The sequence below is a fragment of the Monomorium pharaonis genome, chromosome 1 (assembly GCF_013373865.1).
Source record: "Monomorium pharaonis isolate MP-MQ-018 chromosome 1, ASM1337386v2, whole genome shotgun sequence".
Lineage (NCBI taxonomy): Eukaryota > Metazoa > Arthropoda > Insecta > Hymenoptera > Formicidae > Monomorium > Monomorium pharaonis.
Window position 1 is genome coordinate 3234464 of NC_050467.1, and position 26977 is coordinate 3261440.

At 32.5% G+C, this 26977-nt stretch overlaps 4 protein-coding genes and 2 long non-coding RNA genes across 10 annotated transcripts; 3 read left to right on the forward strand and 3 right to left on the reverse strand.

Moving 5' to 3' along the window:
• Positions 1 to 226: 226 nt before the first annotated feature.
• On the reverse strand, positions 227 to 6919 carry LOC105831163 (heterogeneous nuclear ribonucleoprotein H2). 2 transcript variants are annotated; one of them, XM_012671128.3, is made up of 9 exons: positions 6730 to 6919; positions 5852 to 6147; positions 4940 to 5083; positions 3976 to 4114; positions 2307 to 2572; positions 2025 to 2218; positions 1814 to 1933; positions 1565 to 1664; positions 227 to 1223 (listed from the first exon to the last, which is right to left on the reverse strand). In XM_012671128.3, the coding sequence occupies exons 2-9, from the start codon at positions 6108 to 6110 to the stop codon at positions 1135 to 1137; spliced, it is 1311 nt and encodes a 436-aa protein (XP_012526582.1). In that variant the 5' UTR covers positions 6111 to 6147; positions 6730 to 6919; the 3' UTR covers positions 227 to 1134. The 2 variants fall into 2 exon arrangements, with proteins under 2 accessions (XP_012526582.1, XP_012526584.1); XM_012671130.3 differs by having other exon boundaries at positions 2400 to 2572; positions 6730 to 6917.
• A 548-nt stretch (positions 6920 to 7467) lies between these two features.
• Positions 7468 to 11981, forward strand: LOC105831164 (MOB kinase activator-like 1). Its single transcript, XM_012671131.3, has 5 exons — positions 7468 to 7925; positions 9754 to 9920; positions 10001 to 10228; positions 10314 to 10477; positions 10621 to 11981. Exons 1-5 carry the CDS (start codon positions 7912 to 7914, stop codon positions 10699 to 10701), a joined length of 654 nt encoding a protein of 217 aa, XP_012526585.1. The 5' UTR covers positions 7468 to 7911; the 3' UTR covers positions 10702 to 11981.
• Positions 11982 to 14354: 2373 nt separating this feature from the next.
• On the reverse strand, positions 14355 to 21320 carry LOC114254902. The gene is made up of 2 exons (XR_003626217.2): positions 21182 to 21320; positions 14355 to 14993 (listed from the first exon to the last, which is right to left on the reverse strand). It is a non-coding gene; the product is annotated as an uncharacterized LOC114254902 (long non-coding RNA).
• On the forward strand, positions 14892 to 23977 carry LOC105831082 (fatty-acid amide hydrolase 2-A). Of its 2 annotated transcripts, none has more exons than XM_012670956.3 (11): positions 14892 to 14968; positions 19088 to 19267; positions 19425 to 19644; positions 21190 to 21404; positions 21541 to 21652; positions 21824 to 21981; positions 22134 to 22268; positions 22622 to 22723; positions 22792 to 22959; positions 23117 to 23299; positions 23737 to 23977. In XM_012670956.3, the coding sequence occupies exons 2-11, from the start codon at positions 19100 to 19102 to the stop codon at positions 23851 to 23853; spliced, it is 1578 nt and encodes a 525-aa protein (XP_012526410.1). In that variant the 5' UTR covers positions 14892 to 14968; positions 19088 to 19099; the 3' UTR covers positions 23854 to 23977. The 2 variants fall into 2 exon arrangements, with proteins under 2 accessions (XP_012526410.1, XP_012526411.1); XM_012670957.3 differs by lacking the exon at positions 14892 to 14968 and adding an exon at positions 17831 to 18650 and having other exon boundaries at positions 18869 to 19267.
• Positions 22954 to 24648, reverse strand: LOC118648903. Its single transcript, XR_004965491.1, has 2 exons — positions 24522 to 24648; positions 22954 to 23367 (listed from the first exon to the last, which is right to left on the reverse strand). It is a non-coding gene; the product is annotated as an uncharacterized LOC118648903 (long non-coding RNA).
• On the forward strand, positions 24248 to 26823 carry LOC105831083 (cytoplasmic tRNA 2-thiolation protein 2). Of its 3 annotated transcripts, none has more exons than XM_012670959.3 (4): positions 24248 to 24676; positions 24757 to 24878; positions 25068 to 25342; positions 25653 to 26823. In XM_012670959.3, exons 1-4 carry the CDS (start codon positions 24665 to 24667, stop codon positions 26684 to 26686), a joined length of 1443 nt encoding a protein of 480 aa, XP_012526413.2. In that variant the 5' UTR covers positions 24248 to 24664; the 3' UTR covers positions 26687 to 26823. The 3 variants fall into 3 exon arrangements, with proteins under 3 accessions (XP_012526413.2, XP_012526412.2, XP_012526415.2); XM_012670958.3 differs by having other exon boundaries at positions 24250 to 24676; positions 25641 to 26823; XM_012670961.3 differs by having other exon boundaries at positions 24585 to 24676; positions 24777 to 24878; positions 25641 to 26823.
• The last annotated feature ends 154 nt before the right edge of the window (positions 26824 to 26977 follow it).

The following is a 26977-nucleotide window of genomic DNA, read 5'->3' on the forward strand; positions in this document are numbered from 1 at the left end:
GAGTATGAAATTAGTGTTACTCAAATAAATGTGTAAACGCTGAAATTATTTTGATACACGACGAAATTTTGGATATGAAAATATAGAACATCAACTGAGCGGTTTCAATTACTGGAAACATTAGATTTATTTGGTAATTTTGTTTTATAGGCAAACAATATAAATCCAACTTATTTACGTTAGTATTGTTCGAGATTTAAGGAATTACACATATAATTACGCCTCGTTGTGTTCCACCTTGTTTTTTTATTCAAATCTTTCAAGGAATATAAACCAAAACTAGACTTATACGTTACACAACATTGACATTTGTCAGACGACATCTCCTTATATATGATTCGTAACATCTATACAAATAAAAACTATAATTCTTATCTCTTATCTTAATTTTTATCTCAAGGTTATATAATAGTACACTATCGTGCTACACTGAGACGAGGGTGAGCGCTTTAACTTATCCTGCGTTACGGTACATAAGACAATGCGATAAACTTATTGAGGTGCGAACTACTAGGCAGTCCGTGTATATTACAATCGTATATTTTGCGCTTTACAGCTCGTCGCTATATCTCGATGCATATTAATGACTATCATGTCCAAGCTTGCATCAAAGCCATTATGACATGTAATGTGTGCTTATGTATCATATAAAATAATAATTCTAATCATTTGATATTCAATTAGAAGACATCGCTGTGGAAAACAAGAAATATGCTTTAATCTAATAGCATATAAAAAAAGCAACACTTTCCCATATATATTACTCTAAAGAATTTCAGTTTGTATCTCATCTCCACATACGATTGTCTGTTGACATTGCGCTTAGCTTAAAGAAAAACGACTTACGTTATTGAAGATAAATTGTCATTTTTAAGTTCACTCTCGTAATTAAATTACATATTCTATGTAAATTACATATCTCTGTATGTATTATAAAAGAAAAGAATAAGCAAGTACCTATACACTATTAATTTGGCTTACGATTAATATTTAAGGAATTATATATTCAAAACTACAAAAAAAGGAAAACATTTATTCATATTGCATCAATGTGATTTAAAAGTGTTTTCTTCACCTTCGATTATTTTGGATGTTTATAATCGTCATTTAGCGTTAGAAACGCATAGCCCGATCTCAAAAACTATTATAATTACTGCCGCCTAACTGTGAGTTGAAACCCCTGTTGTTTGGTGAATATCCCGGCCTGAAGTTGTTACTTAAACCTGCGCAGAAAAATACTTATGTATATACATGTACACTTAATGTCAAATAATGTATATACAAATTACGCTAATCAAAATTGCCAATAACTTAATTTATTAAATTACAAATTTTATTCTCCAAATATAATCTATGTACTATTTACAACACAAGTGTAAGAAAATTGTAAGAAATAATTTTTAAAATATTTTGACGACAAAGAGGAAAAAGATTTATACATTTTATCTTATATTATGATTCATATTTATAATTATAAAAGATTATATCTGGTATATTTTCAAAATATTTTAGAAAGATATAAGTTTTATCTTTTGTTTTTTAATAATTCAATGATTTATTTTACCTCCACAGAAATTGCCAATACCGCTTAATGACATACTATTCGATCCGCCGGTTGAATTCATGAACAGTTCGATATATCTATGCGACATGTGGCTCTTATCCTATAACAAAACAATTAAAATCAAATTACTGTTACTGTTACAAATTGTACAAATTACAGGATGTAATATACGGTCACGCGTGAAAATCGTTCCGTTTAAATAATTTCTAAAAGTTAATTTTGATTTAAAAAAATTAAGAAGATACATACTTTGCACATTGCTTTTGCGGCTTCTTCGTGCGTCGCAAATTCCACATCAGCTTCTCCCGATGGACGACCGCCATTCTCAAGAATAATACGGACGTTCACCGGTTCAAGTGGTCTGAAGAACTATAAAACAAGATCCAAAATGTTACACAATTGAGCACTGGGAAAGATTTCTAAAAAATGTAACTTTATCATTATTGATTATAAAAATTACATCAGCTATATCTTGTTCCGTCGCCTTGAACGGTAGTCCTCGCATATGGATACTGTATACTCCGGAGTTACCTCCCCAGGAGTCATTGTTGCCTCTGTAATTGCCACCCTTCATGTCCATGTTGCCGCGCATTCCCATATTACCGCCACGAGATCCATAATTATTCCCGCTTCCCCATGGGCCGTTATCGAAGTCTAAAATGGATTACAAAGGTTTTGATTGTGAAGCCGAAAGTAGATTACAAAGTTTAAGAAAATAAATTGTAGACATGTAAATACATACGTAATAAATTAGTACGTGAATTGTATAATAAGTCTCTATTACGGTATTTTCCTGCACGATTGTCTTCGTACTTCGATAGATGAAAGGAATCACCTCTATTTCTGGATCCTCTGCCGTTGTTGCTAAAGCGATTCATCCCACCGAAACGATCGCCGCGAGTATACGGTGCGGGCCTCTGATTGAAGCCGCCCATGGGACCGCCGCGCATTTTAGGCCCAATACTAGCGCGTACTTCAGATAAACTGCTTCGGAAGATCTCGATATATCTGTTAATGATTGAAGATTTACGCGTTAGAAATGTGCAGAGTGACACGTCAGCAATAAATAAATATTGTCATCGTTATTATTATTATTATTATTATTATTATTATTATTATTATTATTATTATTATTACTCTCACCAATACAAAATGCCACCAAATTGAATTTGAAAAGACTTAACGATACGAACTTAAATTCAAGAGATCACAAATGGTGAGAGACAAGAAAAACAAAAACAGTGAGATACACGGAGACTATAGAATCAGAAAAGGTGGAAGGAGGAGCCATTCCTGCACAGTAGTAGCGAAAGATTATTTACGAACTGAACGTTTACAATAAAAAATAATTTTTAAAAAAAAGAGGAAACTTGTGTACGGTAGTTTGGCATTGAGAATTAAGATTAAGTGTAACAGAACGATTATGTTCATACTAAACCTCCGGCATTCTTTTATTAAACCTGCGAAGAGAGACCCTCCCACGACGAAATCGCTTCCCGACGTATCTACATCACATGTACCCCATAAGCCCATGCGATGCCGACGATCTTCGAGTAAGCTCATAATTGCACCCTTTTTTGTAGATAAACATTTCTAATATTTGTCACAACATATTACTGATTTATTTGGTACACATAAAAAAGTTTTTTAAAAGCAATAAAGTTAAAAAGACAATGTGATCTTAAATAATCTTTTTTTTCTTGAATAATCTTTAATCTTAAATGTTTATCTGCAAAACAATGCAATTATGCGCGTCACAGACGAGCCGTATTGGATTGATGGTTATTATCCCTCTCCTTCTCTTTTTCTCTTTTTCTCTGTAGTGCCCACCGAGTTTTGGCTTGCCCTACCCACCTCCCATGGGATTTGGTGATGATGGTAAGGGGCTATCCTCCCGCCCCCGGCACCCACCCACGGATATAAGTAGTCGGGCCCACAGTACTTTCGCTTACGTACGACTATCTGGTTGTAATTGTGTTTCGAGAGAGGCAGTTTCTTTATGTCAGATAAGAAAAACGTTTTCTAAACGCGATTCTCTTTCTTAAAGAAAAAAACACTTAAACACTTGTCTAACTTCAAAGTTTGCAACTTATCAGAGAAATGTATCTCAACGCAACGAGGTGCAGGATTTTCTCAAACTAATTGACAAGGTTTCAAAACGTGCGGACACACATATATGCTGAGTGATTTAATAACAATACAGATATAATGATTTCTTTTGTTCCCGCGCGGGAAAATCCACTTCGGGAAAAAATAAAGAAGCTGCATCCGTATCGTAGAGAATTTGTTCCCACTATATATTCACTAAACGAAATGTATATACCTACATATACTACGATCATTAATATAAATGAAATGGAAAAGTTATAAGAGTATACCCAAACCCGAGCTATACCGTTTCAGTGCCCCACCTGTGTCCTATCTTTTCCTTGTGTTTCTGCAGAGCGCGCTCCGCAACATCTTTGTTAACAAATTGAACGTAAGCCTCCCCAGTACTGCGGCCCGTGTAGTCTGTAGGTAGCGATATCCCGTTCGGCAATATCTCCAACCCTGACCCACACATAATCAAACATCGATATTGTAGCTTATAGACCCATTAGAAAAAAGAAGTTATGATCAAGGTTATTAAAGTCCCTTAAAAAAAGAAGCAAGACTTTTAAGACTCTAAAATCGCGCATATGTGCGTATTAAAATTATTTTTTCTTTCTTCTTTCTCTTCGTGATATTCTCCTTATATATGCATTACAGGACATTAAATTGTCGACGTTTAAAAACCAAAGTTAAGAATTAAGCTTCTCGATCATTAAGTCGTGCAATGAAAATATTTTCTCGTTTCGTTTTCTCGTACAAATCATAAAATCATAAAATCCGCGGCATATACTCTATGGCACAACTTAAATTTGAGCAAAATCTTAAATCTTAACTGAGGCTAATCGTCGATATCAGGACACAGAGACATCACTCTTTAGATGGAATTTAATTTCAAATCTAATTAATTCGACACTATTCAATTAATTCGTGCGTTCGAGTTATTATCTCATTACTTTTAGTGGTAAATTGTAGAAAATTAGCCTGTAACATTGTTAGAAAGCAACTGTTACAGCTTGCTAGATTCACTGAAACAAGATAGCAGTTTTAGTAATTTGCGCTAAAGCCATCAAAAGTATTCTGTCGCTGCGTTCCTGAGATTTGTTAAATTTCGTCTATTTATTTTCGTCTTATAAAAAGGGGAATACAAAAATAGAAAGAAAGCTACGTATTTGAAAAAGATGAATAGGTATTTGTCTTACAAGGATTAAATAAAATCTCGAATGACACTTCTTGGTATCAATTAAAAAGCACTAATAGGTACTTTAGTTATCATGTGCTAAATACCTGAGAAGAACTGTGCAATTTCTTCTTTCGAACAACCAAACGGTAGGCCGCGCAATCTCACGCAACCATCATCCATTGCATTCTCCAAATTGAGACCACTCCTCTTCACAACCCATTCCATCTCGCCACGTTTTGCTTTAAAAACTAAAACAGCACAACAATGTATATAATTATAATAAAAAATGTAAAGTCATAAACATAACAAATAAGAAAAAGATAATTTACTTATATGTGTATATATATATATATATATATATATATATATATATATATATTCTGTAAACATTCGTGAATTAAAATAGAAAAATAAGAAACATGATGTTCCAATATTTTTTTAGAAATATTTAGAAACCTCAAAGAAAGAAAAAAAAGTTACAAGTTACATAAAAGAAATTTTAAATGCAAATACAGGTATCTTTCAATTGACTATCTTAACTTACAAATTTTTGGACTTACAACTGACATGCTACAATTGAGTAAAAACGCATTATTATTATAAAGAAATGCTTATGCATTAGTTAATTATTCAAATATAAATTAAATATTAATTTTACAATACTAAATATAAGATTATAAGATTAATTATATCATAAGATTAATAATTTTAAAAGATTTTTTTCATTTCCTAAATAACGATCCATAATCATTTTCAATAATATTTTACAAAATGTTTTGATTATATGCAGTAGCTAGACAAAAATTGAAATATTTAACAGAAATATTTATTTCAAATATTTCTTATAAATACATCTTTTAAGTAAATATTTCTATTACTCTTTTCAACTGTATTTTCTGTATTGTTTATACAAAATATAAATGCTATATTAGTTACATTACTTTGTTATAAATAGAAAGATACCAATATGTTAAACTTAATATAGTAAATTAATATAAACAATATAGTAAATTAACCTTCAATATAGCGATGGCCCATGTGATCCCTGTCTCTTTTGCAAGCCTTCTCAATATCCTCTGGAGTATCCATCTCCACATAGGCCTCGCCACTAGGGCGCCCCTCACGAGACGTAGTCATGTGGACTCCGTTCTTGCCGTTCGTGATCGAGCAATCGCCGAAAAACTTCATAATCTCATCCACGGTGGTGGACCACGGCAGTCCACGCACTTTGACGACGTACCCCTCCTCCTCATGATCTCCACTACCGCTCGACATGATTTCTAATCTAATGAAATCCTGTTCCGAACGATGCCTGCAAAAGCGAGATATTTTGTGATTTAATGTAGTGTGAAGAAGCGAAATGATAATTGTACGAAAGATAAAACTGAAGCATACTAAACATCAGCAATTTCGTAGCGGTAAAGTTTCACGTTTACGTCGACATCTTGGAAATTGTGTTCTCACACAAACATATTCCGATCGTACATACATACGTAAACAAAAATAACAAAGAGAGAAAGAAAAACAAAGGCCGAGATATCGATAAGAGAACTTTCGTCGCGAGCTGTTTTCAGATGCTGAATATTAACAGAAAAATTGAGAAAAACGAGACAAGGTTAAAAGAGGAAAGCTGCGAACTCATAATCGTTGAAAAGCCACCTTCGGCCGATCGCGGCTTCAGATGTCGATTGACTCGCGAGTGTAATTACACATGAGAGTCACAAAGAAACCAGATAAAATTATCCTGTATATCGTGCGGAAGACAATTAACATGGGAAAAGCCGAAAGAATACACTACGGCAAAGGGAAAATCGTGGGGGAACGCGACGGGGAGGAATCGTAACGACGGCGTCGCGAGGGGTGTGCGCCACCGAGCCTCGCTCGATTTACTTACCGTCCCCGGGACGTCGAAACAAATCGTTTCTGTCCTCGAAGATAGAAGTCGATTAACAATCAAATAGAGAGACTGGGATATCGTCTATCCCGATTCGACCGAATCGACCTCGACGGTGCGAATGGGTGCGAACGACCAACACCACCAAGAATACGTGAACAAAATGGCGCGCGATCACGTTCGGTGTACGAGGGTCGGCGATCCGATGCAAGCCACGTTTCCATAGCTTTATTTAATAAAAAGTCTGTTCCTTTTAGCCGTAGCGCTTGCATTTGTTAAAAATTAGAAAACAGATGCAACCGAAGTCAATCTATTGTAGAAATGAACACAAGTTCTTCGTGCTCTATCTATACAAGCCTATAAATCGAATGTCGGGTTTTAAATAGTTGTAATAAATATAATAAAAAAATTTATTATAAATTAATACAATTTCAAAAAATTATTGTAGATTTTCATATTTTCCCTTCTCTAAAAATTCTTCTGAACTTTTCACCATCCTAAAAAATTCCGAAGAAAATCTCAACAACTCTACTATAGTCTATGGCTGCGTTCCGTTTCACACGCATGATGCGCATAATACATTGTTCATCCTCGTTTAACGTTTAACAAACAACAACAAACAACAAGGATAAACGATGCATCATGCGTATCATGCGTGAAACGGAACGCACCCTATGATGCGTTTTCAATGCGCGTCTCGCCGTCACGTCAGCCGGCCGCTACGAATTCTATCGTACCGCCGTGACTTTAATCAGATGGTATGAGCACCGTCCCGCGGTCTGAAACAGAGAGAAAGAGAAAGAGAGTAGTGTGAAAGAAACGAAACGACTCTCTTTCTCTTAGTGGACGACGACATAGTGGACGGTCGGGGTTACGCGACGGCGACTCGTCTTCCCGGCACAGCGGCGTTTACGAGACCAGGGACCATCGGCTAGCAGTTTCCCGACGAAGGCGATCACGCGCGCGAGTGCGGCGGCCGGTTGGCTGAGTACGTTCTCGTCGTCATCGTTGCTGTCATCGTCATCGTCATCGTCGTCTTCACGATAGTCGCGCACAGTCCGCGTCTAGTTGAGCGAGGACGCACGCAACGGACCACGCGACCGAGCGGAACGGGCGAGAGAGAGCGGGCCCGACGAGAGCGGAGCGACCCACACCCGCGGATACGACAGCTCGTCACACACGATGAGTTTTCTATTGTGAGTCTTAGCCGCCGCAAACGTACACTTTCTCCTCCCTGATCGTCACCGTCGAATCGAAATGAGGCGAGAAGAGGTTCGCGGATTGAATCGCCGCCCTCGTCCGATCGATACGTCTTAGCGAGAACAGGACGAAACCGCAAGGATCCCTTGTCCTTCTACGACAGCTAACGATTTGTTTTTCTCCTTGTAGGATTCGCGAATCTTATTGTCTCTTATTCTGCTTCAGGATGTCCCTTTTTCTTTCTCTTCCTCTTTTTCATATTTACGATATAAAAATCGTATTTATCTTTCCTCACAACAGTGAGTGAAGTCCGCCGGTGGATCGATCGGGAGTAAAAATAGCTCGCGTATCGTGCGGGAGGCATTCTTCCTCTTTGCGCGTCTTCCCGCAGGAACGACCTACGGTCGTTCCTCGAACGTCAGGATTATCGCCCAGACGCGGCGCGTAATCTATGAATCATCCGTCTCTGCGGCCGCGCCTTGTGCTTCTTGTCAGAGGACGCGACGACGCCGACGCTCTCGGATCCGCTCTGAAGTTTGACATTTGCGATAAATAACGCCGCCGCTTTCTACGTGCGCGCGATCACGATCAGCTGAGCGTCGCGCTTCGCGACCGAGCGTGTTCCTTTTTTTTCCCCTCTTTTTCAACTACGCCTTCACGTTCTTCTTATCTGTAGTAGAAAAATATATTTAGGCTTTTCTGCAGAGAAAAAGGTGAAGAGAGAAAGAGTAGAGGGATGTGGTTAAATAGACGGAAAGAAAAGGAAGAATGAAGGCTTTGCTCTTTTCCACATGTCTTTAAATGGCTTACAGATGCTGAATATTATTGTACAATAATATTATATAATATGCCTCTGGATCAGAATTTTCCAAATTTTTATATAAACCATAACCCATTTTTTAAAACAGCAAACATCCACGACAAGATCTAACTTTAGAAATTGGATATGAAAAAATATGGGGTATAAAATATTATGCAATAATATTGAGAATCTAGAGGTTATTTTACTCATCTTTATATACAAATATATAAATCTTAATATATAACAAATTTTGGAGAAGAAAAATAAAGAGGAAAAATTTATTGAATGAAAGAGAATATCATATCAATACGAAATTTAGTGAAAAATTACTCATTTACTATAATTGTCATCTTTTAGTTGTCTGCAAAAAAATAATTCTGATGAGAATTGAATGAGCTAATTTTTATTCTCTTCTAATCAGACCAAATCATTACATTAAAATCGCATTAAAAATTTTTACAAAATTTTAATGATTTAAAACGTTTATACTAGAAAATTGTTTTCTTAATTATATTGTTATTCTAGTAAATACATTATTTTAGCATTTATGGTAAAATAGAGATATTTTAGGCTTATCTAAACTGGTATGAATTAGGTTCCTAGTTAAACAAGTTGAAAACGCAAAAAAGCTCAACTAAATAGAAAAATAATTTTTTCATTGTTAAAGAAATACAATCCCTGGTAAATTAAAACAACGCAGATGGAAAAGTTTCATATTATTCACCTTCAAATTAAACTTTGATGCTTGTTATTTTAAAAATCTTATCAATAATATGATTAAGTCTACAGTTAATTGGTTTCCTGTGATTTATCTGTAATGATAAATGGTTAAATTTATGATATCTATTTTTCTGATTTTATACTTTGTATTTTTATAATAAAGATGTGCAAAAACCAAAGTATTATTATAGAGCAAGTATTGATCTAAAATTATTGAAGATATGACTTTAAATTTCATAATAACAAATAAAAATCACATATAATGTCTAATAATTCTAATATTTCTTCTTTTCTCTCTTAAGTGGGAGTAGGTCTTCTAAGACCTTTAAACCAAAGAAGAATATCCCGGAGGGTACTCATCAGTATGATTTGATGAAACATGCCGCCGCTACGTTAGGCTCTGGTAATTTGCGACTGGCTGTTATGCTTCCTGAAGGAGAGGATCTAAACGAGTGGGTCGCCGTTAATAGTAAGTCAAAACTTACTCTCATTTTTCGTTCACTTTACTTAATATAGACCTAAACTTATGATTCTATTTTCCTTGTTTAGCTGTTGATTTTTTCAATCAAATCAACATGTTGTATGGTACGATTACGGAGTTTTGCACTGAAGAGAGTTGTCCAATCATGTCAGCTGGACCAAAGTACGAGTATCACTGGGCCGACGGTCATACGGTGAAAAAACCTATTAAATGTTCAGCGCCTAAGTACATAGACTACTTAATGACCTGGGTGCAGGATCAATTAGATGACGAGACTCTATTTCCATCCAAAATTGGTGATTATATTATATTTTTTATTACTGTCTTTCTCATTGCGATTATCCCGAATCGAAAACTAATCCTCAATTGCTCTCTTTGCAGGAGTTCCTTTCCCCAAAAATTTTTTATCTATTGCAAAAACTATCCTGAAGCGATTATTCAGAGTATATGCTCATATTTATCATCAGCACTTTAGCGAAGTTGTGCAGCTCGGCGAGGAGGCGCATTTAAACACGTCGTTCAAGCATTTCATATTTTTCGTTCAGGTATATAATCATAATATCACGCAAAAAAGATTAAGAGATAAATCGATAACAAAAGTAATGATAAAATTTTATATCATAACATATTATAATATTTAATTATTTGATTTTATTTGTGATATATAACACTTAATCTTATATTATAGGAATTTAATTTGATCGAGAGAAGGGAATTGGCACCTCTGCAAGAGCTAATAGAAAAATTGACGGCAAAAGACGCGCGATGAGTCTGCCTACCATCTACGAGCCACTCGTCCTCTCGAAACTTTTCCAAAGAATCTCTCAATCACGCTGTCTTTGCTAGCCCGCACATATGATTGCATTATTTAAACTGATCTATTAATTGCTAACCCTCATGATCTGCTTCTGTCTCGAAGAAGTGGCGATGAAAATCCGCCACCATTCCGGAAACAAGTGACTGATAACGCGAACAAATAACTATAGTCTTCGCTCTGAAGCCTCATTCTTCCTTAACGGCTCATAGATGTATTCTGTATACTCATTGCATATATACATACACACACAAAAAAGAGAGAAAACTGCTATCGAGTGGATAAGGATAAGGAGACGGTAGTTTCTGAGACAACGCGTTCGATTTCATGACTCGGTTTTCTCCACGTTTCGTAATTCATTGCGTTTTATAAATCGCTGCTGATACGCGAAGGAGAGACGGATGAAAACGCGATCTTCAGTACAAAGCGACGACACATGTCGAGAAAAAGGACTATTTTGAAAGTAACGTCTCTTTTTTGCGAGTGAACAAAAACCATTCTTAGCTCGCGGGCTCTGCAATTTTGTTATTATTATCTGCCCTATTTTCGGATGTAAAAATACTGTCGCTGTTATATGAATGTAAAAATTACTGATCGTATCGTACGGCTATGTACGAATCCAACTCGTGAATTTCGTATGGTTATATTTTTAGGTTTAGGGATAGTTTTATAAATGATATTTCCTATCATTTTCTCGTTAGCATCCCATGTCGTATTATCAAGAAATTGCACACATTGTTGATAATACATATATACATATATATATATATATAATGCCGTTGAGAAAAAACAAAGAGTTAATGCGCAACGCTATATCGCATTATACTATGTAACTACTTTAAGCTATCGTCCTGTTAAGCGCTTATAGACTTATTTATACGACTAGGGTTTTTGTACGCATTTTGTCCCCGTAGAAAGTGATATTTCCCGCTTCAAATGCTTGTCAGATACCGGTAGTCAGGCCGTATACTATGTCGTTTTACTGCAATTTTCCATATAATTCTCGTCAATTTTCAGACTTCCAAGAATTAATGTTACGCGAACGTAATCGACAAAAAACCTATCGTGATGTTTGTTCCGCGAGTTAATTGGTGTGACGCGATATTTTATTGACGTATATTTGTCCTTTCATCGTCTAATGATTTTATGCTGCATTAATGAACGACTATTTTTTTCGAGCAGCATGCTTTAATCGTCCACAAAGTTCGAATAAAAACATAATGTTAGACGTCGAATGTTTCTTTTTTTTAGTCGGTACTTAATAAAGAGAAGAGCAATTGTATAATTCTCGGTTAAATAAGCGTTGGGATTATACAAGAATCTCAAATATTAATAATTGATTAACATCGCCGACTATTATCGTCACTTATATAAGATAACTTGATTCATCATAAATATGACGAGTAAATTCGTTATTTCTTTCGGCATAAGCTACACGTACGATAATGATAAATTTTTAGGAAGGCTCCGAAGTGCTGAGAAAAAAATTTTTAAAGGAAACATATTTTTTTCATTGCAGTAGACTTTAAGAGTTCGATCGCGTGAACTTTGTGTATGTATACGTGTATACATATTGCATATATATATATATATATATATATATATATATATATATATATATATATATATTGACGTATTTTATTATAATGACACGGGATAGTGATTGACCGTAGCGAAGCAAAGTGATAGCGCCGAAGAACGGAGGCGGCGTATATACACATTGAATGTAGACATATAATGATAAATAATAGTAATATTGTATTCGGTACTTAAAGAAACATGGCGATAAGCAGTGAGAACGAGAGCACAAAAACTCGTTTGCGCTTTTCTGAGAAAATTGGTTTAATAACGCCTGTTCGTGATCGCGATAGACGATAGTCGCTTATTATAAGACTACCTGATTTATTCTCGACAACTTGACCGGTTACAAATGGCTATTTTTAGCCTTATACATATTTGTACGAATATTAGCGATGTCTCGATGCCAACCTGCAATTTCTTTTTTTTTTCTTCTTTTTTTTCCCTTGTTTTTTAGAACCCAGTGGATTTTCAAACTTCAATAGTTGCAGTACCACCAAGTTTCTTGTTTTGTTAAGAATCTTAGAAAAACTCGCAACTGCTATCTATTCGTGATGTTTAGATGCTTACCTTAGTAATGATCCCCCCCCCCCCCCCATCAAAGAACACTTGCGTCCCTTTTCCCCTTTCTTTTTGAATTTTTTTAACTTTCCGCGGCGTGAGTGCCTCAAACGCGACTGTCCGACACGGTCGTGCGACAAATTATCTGTGAGAACGACATTTCGAAATTATCCCTAAAATATTACGGGAGATTAGCAAAAGATCGAAAAACTCAGCACTGGAAGAGCTGAACTAATGAGGATTGATTTTTAAGTATTCACAAATTCTTTAACTTTTATAGAGTTTTATTAGGTATAAATAAAATAAATTTTTGGAGATTTTCTCAAATTCTTGGTTCGAGAAAAAAAGATGCCTATCTGCGACATTGTTCCTCATCTTCGGCTCTTTCAACGCTAAAAATTATGTGCACTAAGTAATTTTAATCTATTAAGATTAATCGCAGGGTTGAAAATTTAATGCGAGATTTGTAGAGGCTGATTTGAGGTCCTAATAATCTGATCAATCGAGTTGTGACCAATAAGTGATAACTCGATCGTGTCGGTGGAGGGACCATTTTTATGCTGCAGAAATCTCCCTCGAGAATCGCTTTTTTATGCATCGAGGAAGACGATCGTGTTGAGATGAGGTTGTATTTCTCTTCTTTCGGAACGGCCTTTCGCGGAGAGTTCTCAGCGACCAACTGTCCGCTCGTCTGATAGTAACGCTAGTGATATATGTGCAATGTAAATAATATTTTTCACGATTGAACGGAAAACCTCCGCGTCCTAAATCATGACGCACGAGCCGCGTCTAAAATGTTTATAGTCCTGAATATAATCTTGTAATCTTTCTGTAATAAATATCGTTCCGATTATATTCGTTTATTTATTTCTTCTTACCGTATAAAATAGTATAAATTACATATAATATACTTGATTACATATACTTGATTATGAGAAAAAATTAATTCCTCTCTATAATTATTTTATATTAAATTACTTTCGTTTTCGCGCGACATTAATTGTTAAGAATTTATAATACTCAAAAAACGTTACTAATTTATTAGTAATTTCTGTTCGGTTCTTCTATTATTACTATAAGATTTGTTTTTTTCTTGTGTGTACAAAAACATTTATAGATAAGAATTATAGATAAAAATTGAACTGGCTAATAAAATTTACAAGTATAAACAAAATTTTTGCATAGATCTGCAAAATAATTCTATCTGAGATGTTAAACCTTATTCTGTAAATTTTATTTAAAAATGATGCTAATTAATATTTTTAATTCTTTAAGATATTTACATATGTAATTGTACAAAAAAGTTTATAAAATAAATTAAATACATTTAATTTATGAATTTCCATCCCTTTATTCTTTGGTCCTTTTTTATTTTTAAAAATTATTTTTTTATTTTTGCTATTACTACACGTGTGTGTATACACACACACACACATAAAGTCGTATTAAAAAAAATGTTTTTGGATCAGTTTCTTCTTTTTTTGTTATCGTTGATTTTCGAGCATTTTGAATTCATGTGCTACTTTTCATTTCATACAAAATTTCTCTTCTCTAAATATTACGGTATCTCAATTGTTAAGTCGACGGAAACACATATCATGTCCGCAGAAAGCAAAGTCTGCTTTTGTAATATTTAAGCTTTCAAGATATCAGTTGTTTAAAGCATGGATGAAGTACTGACAATGAGTAAGATGTTGGATATACATCAATTTTTTACATAAATATTCTTTAAATATTATAATTATTAAAATTATCAATTTTAGAAAAAAATTATGACGTAAATATTCAAATATTATAATCTTCAAAAAAATTACACATGACTGTCATCACAGAAGCTTAATGAACAACGAATATTCACAATGTCCAAATTTGTAAGAAACACGCGTCGAAAATGATAAAAAGAAAATTGCCGTCGACACGCACTTCAACACTTTGCTCGCCCCACTTATTGCTTCTTCAAACCCGTGTGATGCCAGTTGCTTCCTTTCAGACGTATCAGTCATAAATAGTCATAGACTGTGACGGACGTAGTTGGATATTACTCGCTCGGTTTGGATCTTGCATTTCAAAATTGTTTTTCGTGGTACGTAATAATCCAATACGCTTGTCTGAAAATTCATAAAATATAACAATTTAATATCAGATGAGATAATTGAATTATAATATCAATTTTTTATTTATATTTACTAATTTATATTCAGTGAGGTACACATTTTATAGATGTTTATATCTAGCATGGATTCAGAGAAAATATAAAAATTGAAAATATAAAAATGTTCTATGAAATTGTTGTATATAAAATTATAATACTTTAATTTTATTTCAAAATTAAATTTAATTTAAAAACAATAAAGATAAAAAGCATGTAAATTAGTTGGATATACGTGCTTATATAACTTACAATAAACAAAGAAAAAATTAAGATGTTTTGCTTTATTATTAGATCATCTTGAGTAACGCGTTAATCTACAATCTGCTATAATAAGACATAATTTTAATATGTAATGATACACTGAAAATAACTCCTTATTTCGATTGTTTTAAATGTTTTGATTTTAACAAGTTTTTATTATTGATTATTTAAATTGATTTTATTTTATTTCAAATTTAACTTTCTTAAGTTCTTAAATAAAAAATAGACTTTCTAGATTACAATTTAAAATACATTATAATTTATATCACTATTATATAATTTTATATGGCATATTATATACATTTATTTAAAAAATGTTATTATTATGAGAATTAAAGTAAATAAGGTTAATTCTAATTTGACGTAAATAGTATTAAATTACGTCAACACGCAATCTTTCTGAATTATATTTCTATTAAATTTTACTATTACTGTTTAATAGTTTGATATTTCTAAATATAATGAGCAATGCAATAATGTATTTAACTGTGAATTATTACATAATGATATGTAAAACGATTACTTTAACACACGATATATAGTATCTACACTGGCGCAAAAAAATGGACAAAAATTTTGACCGAATTTTCAGGCAATCTTCAAAGTGACGATATGTGTGTGCGTGTGTAATCTTGTGATAAATCATCAAAATTATATAAACATTTTTTTAAATTAAAGAGCAAAGACTCTACTTTAAGAATCTCTAGGCAAAAGTTTGATTTGTTAAGTGTGAACCTTTTTATATTGCATAAAAACCAAACATGTTCTTTTTAATTAAAAAAAATAAAAGTTTGTTATCATTTCTCACAAATTTCTCGTTAAAATCTTGCTAATATTAATCTAGATTTTTAAAGCTCATTCTTTTTTAAACAATTTTTTAAAAATATGTCGATACGATGGTTTTTGTTGATTATACACGAGTTTGAAATTTGCACTGCATTTTAGCGAATAAATACAGTGTTTTTTGGATACCATGAAACCATTGGTATCCAAAAAATATGATATTGCATATTGATTTTATTCATGTTTAACTCAATCATACTGCCGTTATCAGAGTGATCCATATCCGCAAATTAGTAAGTGCAAATTTCCATCGATGGATTTCAAAGCCACATTATGTGCAAAATCCAATCATCAATCTCCACGTGATGCACATTGGGTCACTCTGATGACGGCAGTATGATTGAGTTAAACACGAATAAAATTAATGTGCAATATCATATTGATAGCGTTTCATGGTATCCACAAAATACTGTATTTATTTGCTAAAATATCCTAAAATGTAGTGCAAATTTCAAACTCGTGTATAATCAAAAAACGTATCGACATGTTTTTTTTTAATCGCTTAGAAAAGAATGAGCTTTAAGAATCTGGATTAATATTAGCAAGATTTTAACGAAAAACTTGTGAAAAATGATAACACTTTTACTTTTTTCAATTAAAAAAAAGACGTTTGATTTTTATGCGATATAAAAGGGTTACACTTAACAAATCAAACTTTCGCCTAGGGATTCTTAAAATAAAGTCTTTGCCCTTTAATTAAAAAAAAAATTCATCTAATTTAGATAATTTTTCACAAAGTTACGTTACTTTGAAGATTGCCTAAAAATTCGGTCAAAATTTTTTTCCCGCTTTTTTTGAGCCAGTGTATTATTCAATTTTAATTAATTCTAATGAAAACACATTCTTTTATTATCAAATAAAAAAAATTATATAATATAAAATATATAATTCCCATCTCTATTTTAAATCTCTTAAATTCTTTTAAAAAAGGTATATATATTACCAGAAAAAGATAACAAAATGAAGTCAATTTACAAAATTAATAAAGGTTTCTAAATTTGAGAATATTGTACAATTAAAATTTTCTTTGTTACTCACACTTTCTCTTCTCCTCTAAACACACACACACACACACACGCGCGCGCGCGCATATTAGCAATTATTAATTATTTTACTAATGTACTACTAGCATAAAAATAAGCTCGCAATCGATATTCTGTAACATAATTTCCAATAAATCGTGTCGTAAATCTAAAGTTTGTTGTAACCATCATATTTTTCTCATATGTTAATAAGCAGCAATCATAATATAATTAATTCAAATTAAGTTAGTTTCCATCAGCGAATTAACTAGCAAAAAATGTCAATTATTGTATCTTGTTCAATAATATCTTCAAAAATGATATTTACAGTAAAATAAATATAAACATAAATTACTTGTCGATAAAGTTCAGTAAAAAATGTGAACCTTTAAATCCAGTTTAGGATAACCGGTATTCACGATTCGTTTTTAAAGCCTTCGGCACACGATACGATTTTTCATGCTAGATCGTATACGAGGCATCTTAATACGTGTCCTGACTGGCTCGGATGATTATGTCACCAATCATAAGCCAATGAGGATACGTAGTAAGACGCCTCGTATGCGATCTAGCATAAAAAATCGTATCGTGTGCCGAAGGCTTTATTGCATTGACACATGGCAATCTCTTAAAATTCTTGTCTTGCACTTTATTGCCATTTTAATAGTGAACCATATATGGAATACGAATACCTGGAACCTCGGGGAAGTGTCTACAAAGATTGCGTTGAACATTCGTAGGATTAACATAAGCGACAGAGTAACTGCATTCTTTGTGAAACTAAAATCGTAAAATCGGCTCTGTGTAATGAACAGTTTCTCTCAATGACGGTATATCGCGGTATTTCACGTTGACGTTAAATTAAGCAATACATGTCACATCACATGTTTTCTTTCATTACATATGCTTCTAGAAAAGTTCTACGAACAAATGATGAGACATTTATATTTAACGACGATGTTTTGTGTATATATATATATACAGCGATTGTTTGTTTCTCATGATTGGAAAAATTGGTTTAAAGACATTTACTTCTCGTATCAAAATCTATGTCAATTACATACATTATATTATTGTTAAAATGTGATTATAATACTTTTATTATCTCAATCTTACTTTTTTTTCCACTTGATTATCGTAGTGCAAGTTTCTCTGAAAGAACACTTATCTCATTAAATTTAATGTCAATCAATTAATGTTTCAGTTAAATATACGTTAATCTTTACTGAGACAATTCTTCAATTATTGAAACATTTTTTTAAAGATAATTCCTCTGTTAATCTCGATTCTTTAAGCAGTATTAAATTAAATATATAAATTTTGTAATTTTAATTGTATATCTCCTGTAATTAATGCAACGTGCTTTGACAATTAGTGGATTAATGAGAAACAATCAATTAAGATAAATTGCAATGATGTGATAGAACATTATGGAGTTGTCATCATTAAATATCATCTACAGTGATCTTCGTTCTTTCTTAATTTGGGTGAGTTTAATGATTCATTTGTTCGCGTTGTTAAAAATTTCCGCGTTGTAGAAAAATTATTACGCTTAAATCTTACAAAATAAACATATATTCGAGCATTGAAGAAAGAAAAAACAAAGATGTTGAATCCAAAAAGTACAAGCAACGCGAACAGATCTAATATACAATGCATGTAGCAATATTTTGTAATCCAAAAATTAAAATTTTTAACTTACTAGGGCATCCAAAATCTTTAAGTTGCATGGATCGCGCACCAACGTGATTATTTTCAAAAGTGCGAAACAAAAATTTAAAATCTTCAGAGAGAGAAACGTAATAAAGATTTAAACGACAAAAGTTATCACTTAAGAAAAACTACACAAAACCACTTCAATTTCCATTTTGCTTAACAATACGCTAACAAGAAATTGACAGAACACTTATATCGTTCCATACAGAAGGCTCAAGCGATGTTGATAAAGATAATAGTAAAGTATGGCTTATTTGTTCTCCGTTGTTTGCTCGGTCCATTCTTCAAACTGCGAGGTTTGAAGAAGAGACGGCTATGCCCGCCAATCAAGGATCAAATCTTGCTGCTGTCGGCGACAGAAATCGCGCAGAAAATCCGTAAGAGAGAAGTAAGTCCACGTCACTCTGTCAATCAAATATCAAAGAGATCTTGTTTTTATAAAACAACATTATTGACAATTTTATGTAGAATATGCATTGAGAAATCATCTAAGAAAAATCAAATCAAACCAAGTCATTCAATGTTATATTCCTTAATTTTGGTAGATCAGCTCCGAGGAAGTGATTATCGCGTATGTGAAGCGATGCAAGGAGGTGAATCCATCTATCAATGCTATCGTAGAAGATCGTTTTGATACAGCAATTCAAGAGGCACGTGAAATTGACAGTATCCTTCAGTCAATGACTGTAGACGAAGCAAAAATAGCAAACGAGAAACCGTTGCTCGGCCTACCTGTCACGATTAAAGAAAGTATTGCAGTTCAAGGTGAGTCACATATTTCCCTTTCACAAGTCACAAGTCACAAGTGTGTACATACATGTTTTGGCAAAAATATAAATCAATACATTGTGGCAATTTTGTTTAACTAAAATATTAACTATAAAATTTTATAATCAACATATGTGAAATAAGATTTCGTAGATTTTGTGCTTGACATTCGTGATCAAAACTATTAATTCACATTTTCGTTAATTACTCGTGCCAATTCTCGAGTGTTCAACTAAATTGGATGTTATCAGAAGATTAGTACTACACTTTTTGAAGATAAATTTAAGTTAAAATTCATATTTATCTCGCTTAAGATTTTCATTTTCATTTACATTAAAGAAATTTTTTGAATATTAATTTATCTTGTGCTTATCGGACGATAAAAATGATCATCAAATACATACTTCCGGTATTTATTTTTGTCCTTATTAGCATCAAATTGCTCATAAATTTTCAAGCTGCGCAAAGTGTCAAGGTCGCTAGCTCTCTTTGTATGTTAATGTCTCCCTCCCTTTTTCTTTGTTAAGTAACTTTGAACTCATCATTTACATATATTACTACGTTCCAGTAATTCGCATAATTTAACGAAATTTTTCTCCCGTCAATAAACTCACGACAGAAGAGTTTTTCTTAGAACTCGCTAAGAATTTTCCTCAGAAGTAGTATGTTATTGTAGTAGACATCGTTAGACATCACTTATCATTTCATGTACTAATTATACTATACACATTCAAAGTGGCATATATGTTGACATATTCTAATAAAATTGAGAATTACAAGAAACTGCAGAGATCTAAGTCTAAACTTAAGTCAAAAATTATCTCGGAGATATCGTATCTTGTATAATTTCTGCAAATGATTAAGGGGATGCTGGAGATGGGTTTTACCGATTAAACGCGATTTTTGTTTTAATCAAAAATCTTTTCATTGATTACACAGAATTAAAGATCATTCTCAGAATTAAAATATAGACAATAACGGAGTGCGGTGTACACAAGTTTATATAAAAACACACAAAAATTAAAAAATTACAGTTTTGTAATCGACTCCGGTAGTCGACTCCGTGAAAACATTTGCTGTGTATAAAAGTTTTAGATATTGTACGTACAAAAGTGCAAGTATGCCTCGCACATTGCATTACAAGAAAGAACAATTCTGTGCTTTTAAAAATGAGCTTCAATATAATAGATTTCTGTCTATGAAAATCTCGTATGTATGTGTGAGTGCGGATTAGGAAGAAATCGATAACTAGAGTAATATAAAAAAAATTTTTTTGGTTCTCGATATAAAATCCAATTCACAGATTGATATTAATAAGTATACTTTAATTCTGGAAAAGAATTTGCAAATCTATAAAAGAAATATATACGAAATCTCATTAATGATGTGCACGAATGACTTTACATTATCGACCCCGATCAAGTTTAAGAGGCAGTTCAGCATCCCCTTAATAAAAGTGCATCATCTAAAAATGTTATATCTTTATAACTTTTATGTGATTTACTTTGTAGTGGAAGATTAAAATAAAAATTACCTGTCTAGGGATGAGTCATTCTGTGGGGGTAAAAGATGTTCCTTCGAGGGCGACAAAGGACGCCGACGTTGTAGCGAGAATCCGCGAAGCTGGCGGAATTCCTCTTCTTGTCAGCAACACTCCAGAATTGTGCATGTGGTGGCACACATTCAACAAAGTGACCGGCTCCACCAAAAATCCTTACGATACACGGAGATCCCCCGGTGGCTCTTCCGGTGGTGAGGTTCGTCAATTTTCTTCTTTTATGAAGCGCATGGACGCGCAGATTTCTTCATAAAGAATCTGCAAAAATTAAAAAATTTTTTTTTAAATAATATGTGATAAAATTTTATGATATAAATTTTGTTGTATTTAATCAGGCTGCTCTTCTTGGCGCTGGTGCTTCGATTCTCAGTTTAGTTTCAGACATCGCTGGATCGGCAAGACTCCCCGCACTGTTTTGCGGAGTTTTTGGTCATAAACCCACACCATGTAAGTTTTCATCAAATCAATAAGAATAATTAATAAAAGAAATTAATAAGAACACAAAGAAACGATAAATTGATGAAAATTTTGAACTTGTACATTTATTTACAAAATATTAACTATAGTTAATTAATGGATAAAATAATTGAATATAATATAATAGAAAAAAAATTGTAGACTGGATATCAGTAGAAGGTCACAAACCTGACGCAACTGATAAAAATTGGCCTTTATTTTTCGCAATTGGTTTAATGGTCAGATATGCCACAGATCTGCCTCTCTTATTATCGGTGATGTCGCAATCAGATGAAGCCAAGATTATCATTAACAACAAGGTTAGAATTTGTAAAATTTATTATGCTTCTGTAGGTTTCTCAAAACAATTTTAAGTAAATATAACAGAGATAAAGTACATGCACGCACACATATGCAATAATCAAAATATAAAAGGTTCGATCTTGTAAATTGAAGTTGCTTATTCACATAGGTATGTCTAAAGAACATAAGATTTTTCTACATGGACAATTATGGCCCACTTCCAAGTTCCATGACAAGTGACGTAAAAAATGCAATTTACAAACTAATGCAACACCTCAATGCAATGGGCATCAAAGTGGAACGAGTATGTCAGAAGTTTTTTTACAAATTACTTTGATTCATTAGAAAGAAGATTACATTATAATTTTATATCAATATACCTACAGTAATATATTTGTTCTCTTTTATTTAATTAAATTTTAATTCTTTAAATAATATTAGATGAGAAGGAGAAAAAATACCACTCCAGAATCTCATTTCTCTTATTACGCCGTTGATTATTATACTATACAAAGAAATAAAATATATGGTTGTGGTATTTTTCCTCCTTCTCATCTAATATTATTTAAAGAATTAAAATTTAATTAAATAAAAGAGAACAAATATATTACTGTAGGTATATTGATATAAAATTATAATACTTTCGATTTTTTGCAGGCAAATTTGGAAGATATGAAAAGATCTTTTGAAATGAGCTTTATCATTCTTCTTAAGATCAAAGATATACATTCAATGTTTAATTGCTCGGATGATCCTAAGGTATAGTTAAATAAAATTTATTAATTTAATTGTATCACGAAATACATATTTTATTTAAAAAATTTCAGAAATCGAAAAAGGTGCTTACGGAAACGCTGAAATATTTTTTTTACATGTCGCCGCACTCTTTCCCCGCTATTGCTTATGGGATACTCAGAAACGTAGCTAAAAGATTTCCAGACTCTAGTCATAAGGAAATGATGGAAATAAGAATGCGATTGCGACAACAATTTGAGGTAAAATTCATATATATCGCATTTTTTAAACTTTGATTATATAATATATTAAAATATTTGTGTAATGTATACCACGGTCGGCTCAGGCTGCGCGTTCACTTGGCACAAGCCACTATTGTGTCTCTTGATTAATAATTATGTATTCATTGACATTTAGAAGCTGCTGGGCGATGACGGTGTATTAATTTGTCCTTCTTTTATCTCATCGGCGTATTATCCTCAAGAGTGTTTATATAACATAAATAATTTTACATACATGATGATCTTCAACGTACTAGGATTTCCGGTCACACAATGTCCACTTGGGTTTGACAAAAACCAAATGCCAATTGGACTTCAGGTAAAAAAACACTCCTTATACTTTGTTAAAACTGCATAAATTAATGAATAGCTTCGTTTATATGCAAGCTGAAAAACAAAGTCATATAATCAAAAGTAAAGAAAAAATTTGCCACAATAACGGCTAAATTTTCTTTTTTATCAATACAATTATTAACAATCTGTACACACAATTCAAAAATTTTATTCTGTGAATTTCTTTTCCTTGAAAAATCAGAAGTACTGAAACTAATTTTAACATACATTTATATACATTTTTTTTTTAATAAACAATCATACAAATATTTTCTAGAAATAGTATTAAACATTTTTTAATATTTGTATATAGCAATGAAAATTAATTCAGAAGTCTTGTGATCTAACATATGTAGAGAAAATGCTAAAAAATAATATGTGTACAGAGAATTTAAATTTAATTTTAATTTTGTTTATTTGTAGATTGTCGCAAATCCAGGTTGTGATCATTTGACGATTGCTGTAGCGCAAGAAATTGAAAAGACGTTTGGTGGCTGGCAAGAACCACAGGACAGAAGATTCGTCTGTAACGTAGCATAATTTAGAATACGGTCAATCTTGCCTTCACAATTAAAATTGTAATTTAGCAGCTAAATTTTTGAAAGATGAAAATTAATTTAAATGATGTATAGCATAATTTTTAACTTGTTTTATATAAACAACTTTTGAATTTATATTAATTATAATTATACCTATTTTGACGCAACATAATTTTTTAATTAGTTATTATAAATTCTATCAAATGATATGATATGCTATTATAAAAACTTGTTACCTCACTGATTTGATATTATAATAATAATCATAGAATTAAATTTTGTAAACTTATTATATGAATTCTATTGAATTTATATTATACATTGTATCGTGTATATATAAATATATGTGTACATATATGTATATATGTATGAAAATCATATTTACATAATTTAGACACTTACACAATTAGTAAAACAATATATTTTTATACTCTCTATTGTATTTTCGTAGACAATAAATTAATATATTTCTATTGTACTTTGATGACTTTATCTACATCAATATTTGATCAGAAATAATTAATAATATATTATCTATAAATTATCTATCTAATAATATCTATCTAAGTAAAACAACCTAAATCTAACAAGGTGCAAGGAATTAACAAAAAACATAGTTAAACATATATCAGAATTTAGAGAAACTTGAGTATAAATTTATAATTTTACCGTTTCATTCAATTTGAAGATTAATATGTTAAAATTATCAGTAATTCATAAAGTTCAACGAACCGAGATAATTAACAATCACCGTGAACCACGTGATCATTTACACGCTGCGTGTACCTAACCTCAAATTAGTTCTGCGCGTTATGCGAGTTTTGGTGAGTATGTTTTAGCAAAATTTAGAAATACTTAGTTTGTGATTAATTGTTATTAACTTGTGTAACATCTGCTTGTAAAGGGTAAATGTAAATTATACAGTTTAAGTTGCAAAAAGAGAGATTCGATGTGTTCGATAAACGATTGCACGTTCGATGATAATGACGGTGAAATACCTAAAAACAAAGAAAAAAATTTACTGACGTAAGTAGAATTGCAGCTAATTGAGAAAAAAAACTATAATAAAATTATTTTAAAGAATTGATAATGTATAGTTAATTTAATAATTTAATATAAAAAATAATGTAAAATTGTCATGAATGCTTATTATATAAGAATTTAATAAGATGTATATTGTATAATTATATTAATGATAATATTTGTTTCCAATAGAGATACAACGCTATGTAGAAAATGCAAATGTGAAAATGCCGACATTTTGCTGGTTGGTCAAAGCGGTTATTGCAAGAGTTGCTTTCTAAATGTCACAAACCACAAGTTTAGAGCTGCACTTGGCAAATCTAAGATTATTCGCCCAGGTGATCTGATACTAGTTGATCACACTGGGGAATTAAATTCCACCGTGCTCTTACACCTCATTAAAGCTGGGATGAGCGAATCCACTCACAAAAAACTCATCTTCAAGACAGTAGTTTTGTACATAGATGGTATAAATCTCATAAGTTAACAATTTTTCATCATATAAAATTTTGAGATTGAAATGTTTTTTTTACATAAATGGTATAAATCTGTTCTTTTACATAGATGATATAAATCTCATAAGTTAACAATTTTTCATCATATAAAATTTTGAGATTGAAATCTGTTCTTCTTAGTTGTGAATTTTTTGCACTGTTTATATTTCCTCCTTTTTTCTTTAACTATAAAGGAAAAAGAGGAAAGACGAATAATGCAAGAAAGTTAGTTGAAAGAAAAAATCAATCTTGGGAAATTTAATATCAACAGATTGCACTGTAGGCAAAATGAGTAAGGAGAGGGACATGCTACGACAGAAAATTGCCAGAGAAACAAAGGCCTCTGGATTCAATGGGTATGCTGTGTCAATGAGCCAAGTTTTAAACGAAGAGGAGGCCACTTTGGACGTAAAACCAATAGATCAAGAAATAAATAATAACGAGAGTGACGATCGGCTACGTGTAATGTTGGCTAGTTTAGCCGACGATACCTCGAGAACGGATTTTCTCAGTCAGTTACGTCGAAGGCTGCTCTTGTCGGCGGCTCGAAAACTCAATTGCAATAAGATATTTTTGGCCGATTCTTCCGTGGATGTCGCCACAAAAGTGCTCGGGGATGTGTGCTTGGGACGAGGCGCGCAACTTTCCGTGCGGGCGAACTTCTGCGACGCTCGGTACGCCGACATCACGATACTGAAACCAATGAGAGATTTCATGCAGCAGGAACTGATATACTATTCGGAGTACCATAAGATAAATTCAGCAAAATCAATAGAATCCTCTGGTAAACCGGCAACTTCCATACAGGCGTTAGCGCGTAATTTTACCCTGGGACTGGAGTCTCAGTTCTCTGGCACAGTGTCCACTATATTTCGTACAGCCGATAAAATAAGCCCGAAATGCGACGTACAACAAAATATGGAAGATAATTGCGTGCTTTGTGATTTTGTAAGAACAAATCCCTCTGGTAGTCAGGTAACTGCGATGAGGGCGATTGAGATTTCCAAACTGATGTCTTCAAAATGCGTTGTTGCAGATTCTCCTAGTAACAAACAGAACGGAAAATTAAATTGCCTTGATTTAGATTCAGACAACAATGAAGAACGCTGTAACAAAAATGCCGAGTGTAGTTGTAAGAATAATAGACAGGGACAAGTAACTGCGGAAGATGTTTTGAAGCATCTCTGTTATAGCTGTACACGGATATTTCAAAATTCAGAAATTTTATGTACCTTACCATCGCCGTTGTTGTCCGCCGTTCAACGAAGAATAGCCTTAAAGAACATGAGAGACAAAATCAGTGACTTCTTGTTATAAATAATCAAAATTTTTATTAATGGATTTAGCGTACAAGATAACAAAACATGAGGTGTTTATACAATATGAAGAAAATGTACTGAGAGATTTTAATGTAAATACAAGAATTATTAATATATTAATATATTACAAATAGTTAATAATATATTAATATAGTTATCTTCTATGTATATAATTCACTTTTTCCAAAACAAAAAAGAATCACTTTACATTCTCCCTTAAAACTATCAATTTTTTAAATTATTTCTTTTTTGTAAGCAATACATTTATAACTTCTACATTCACTATAGC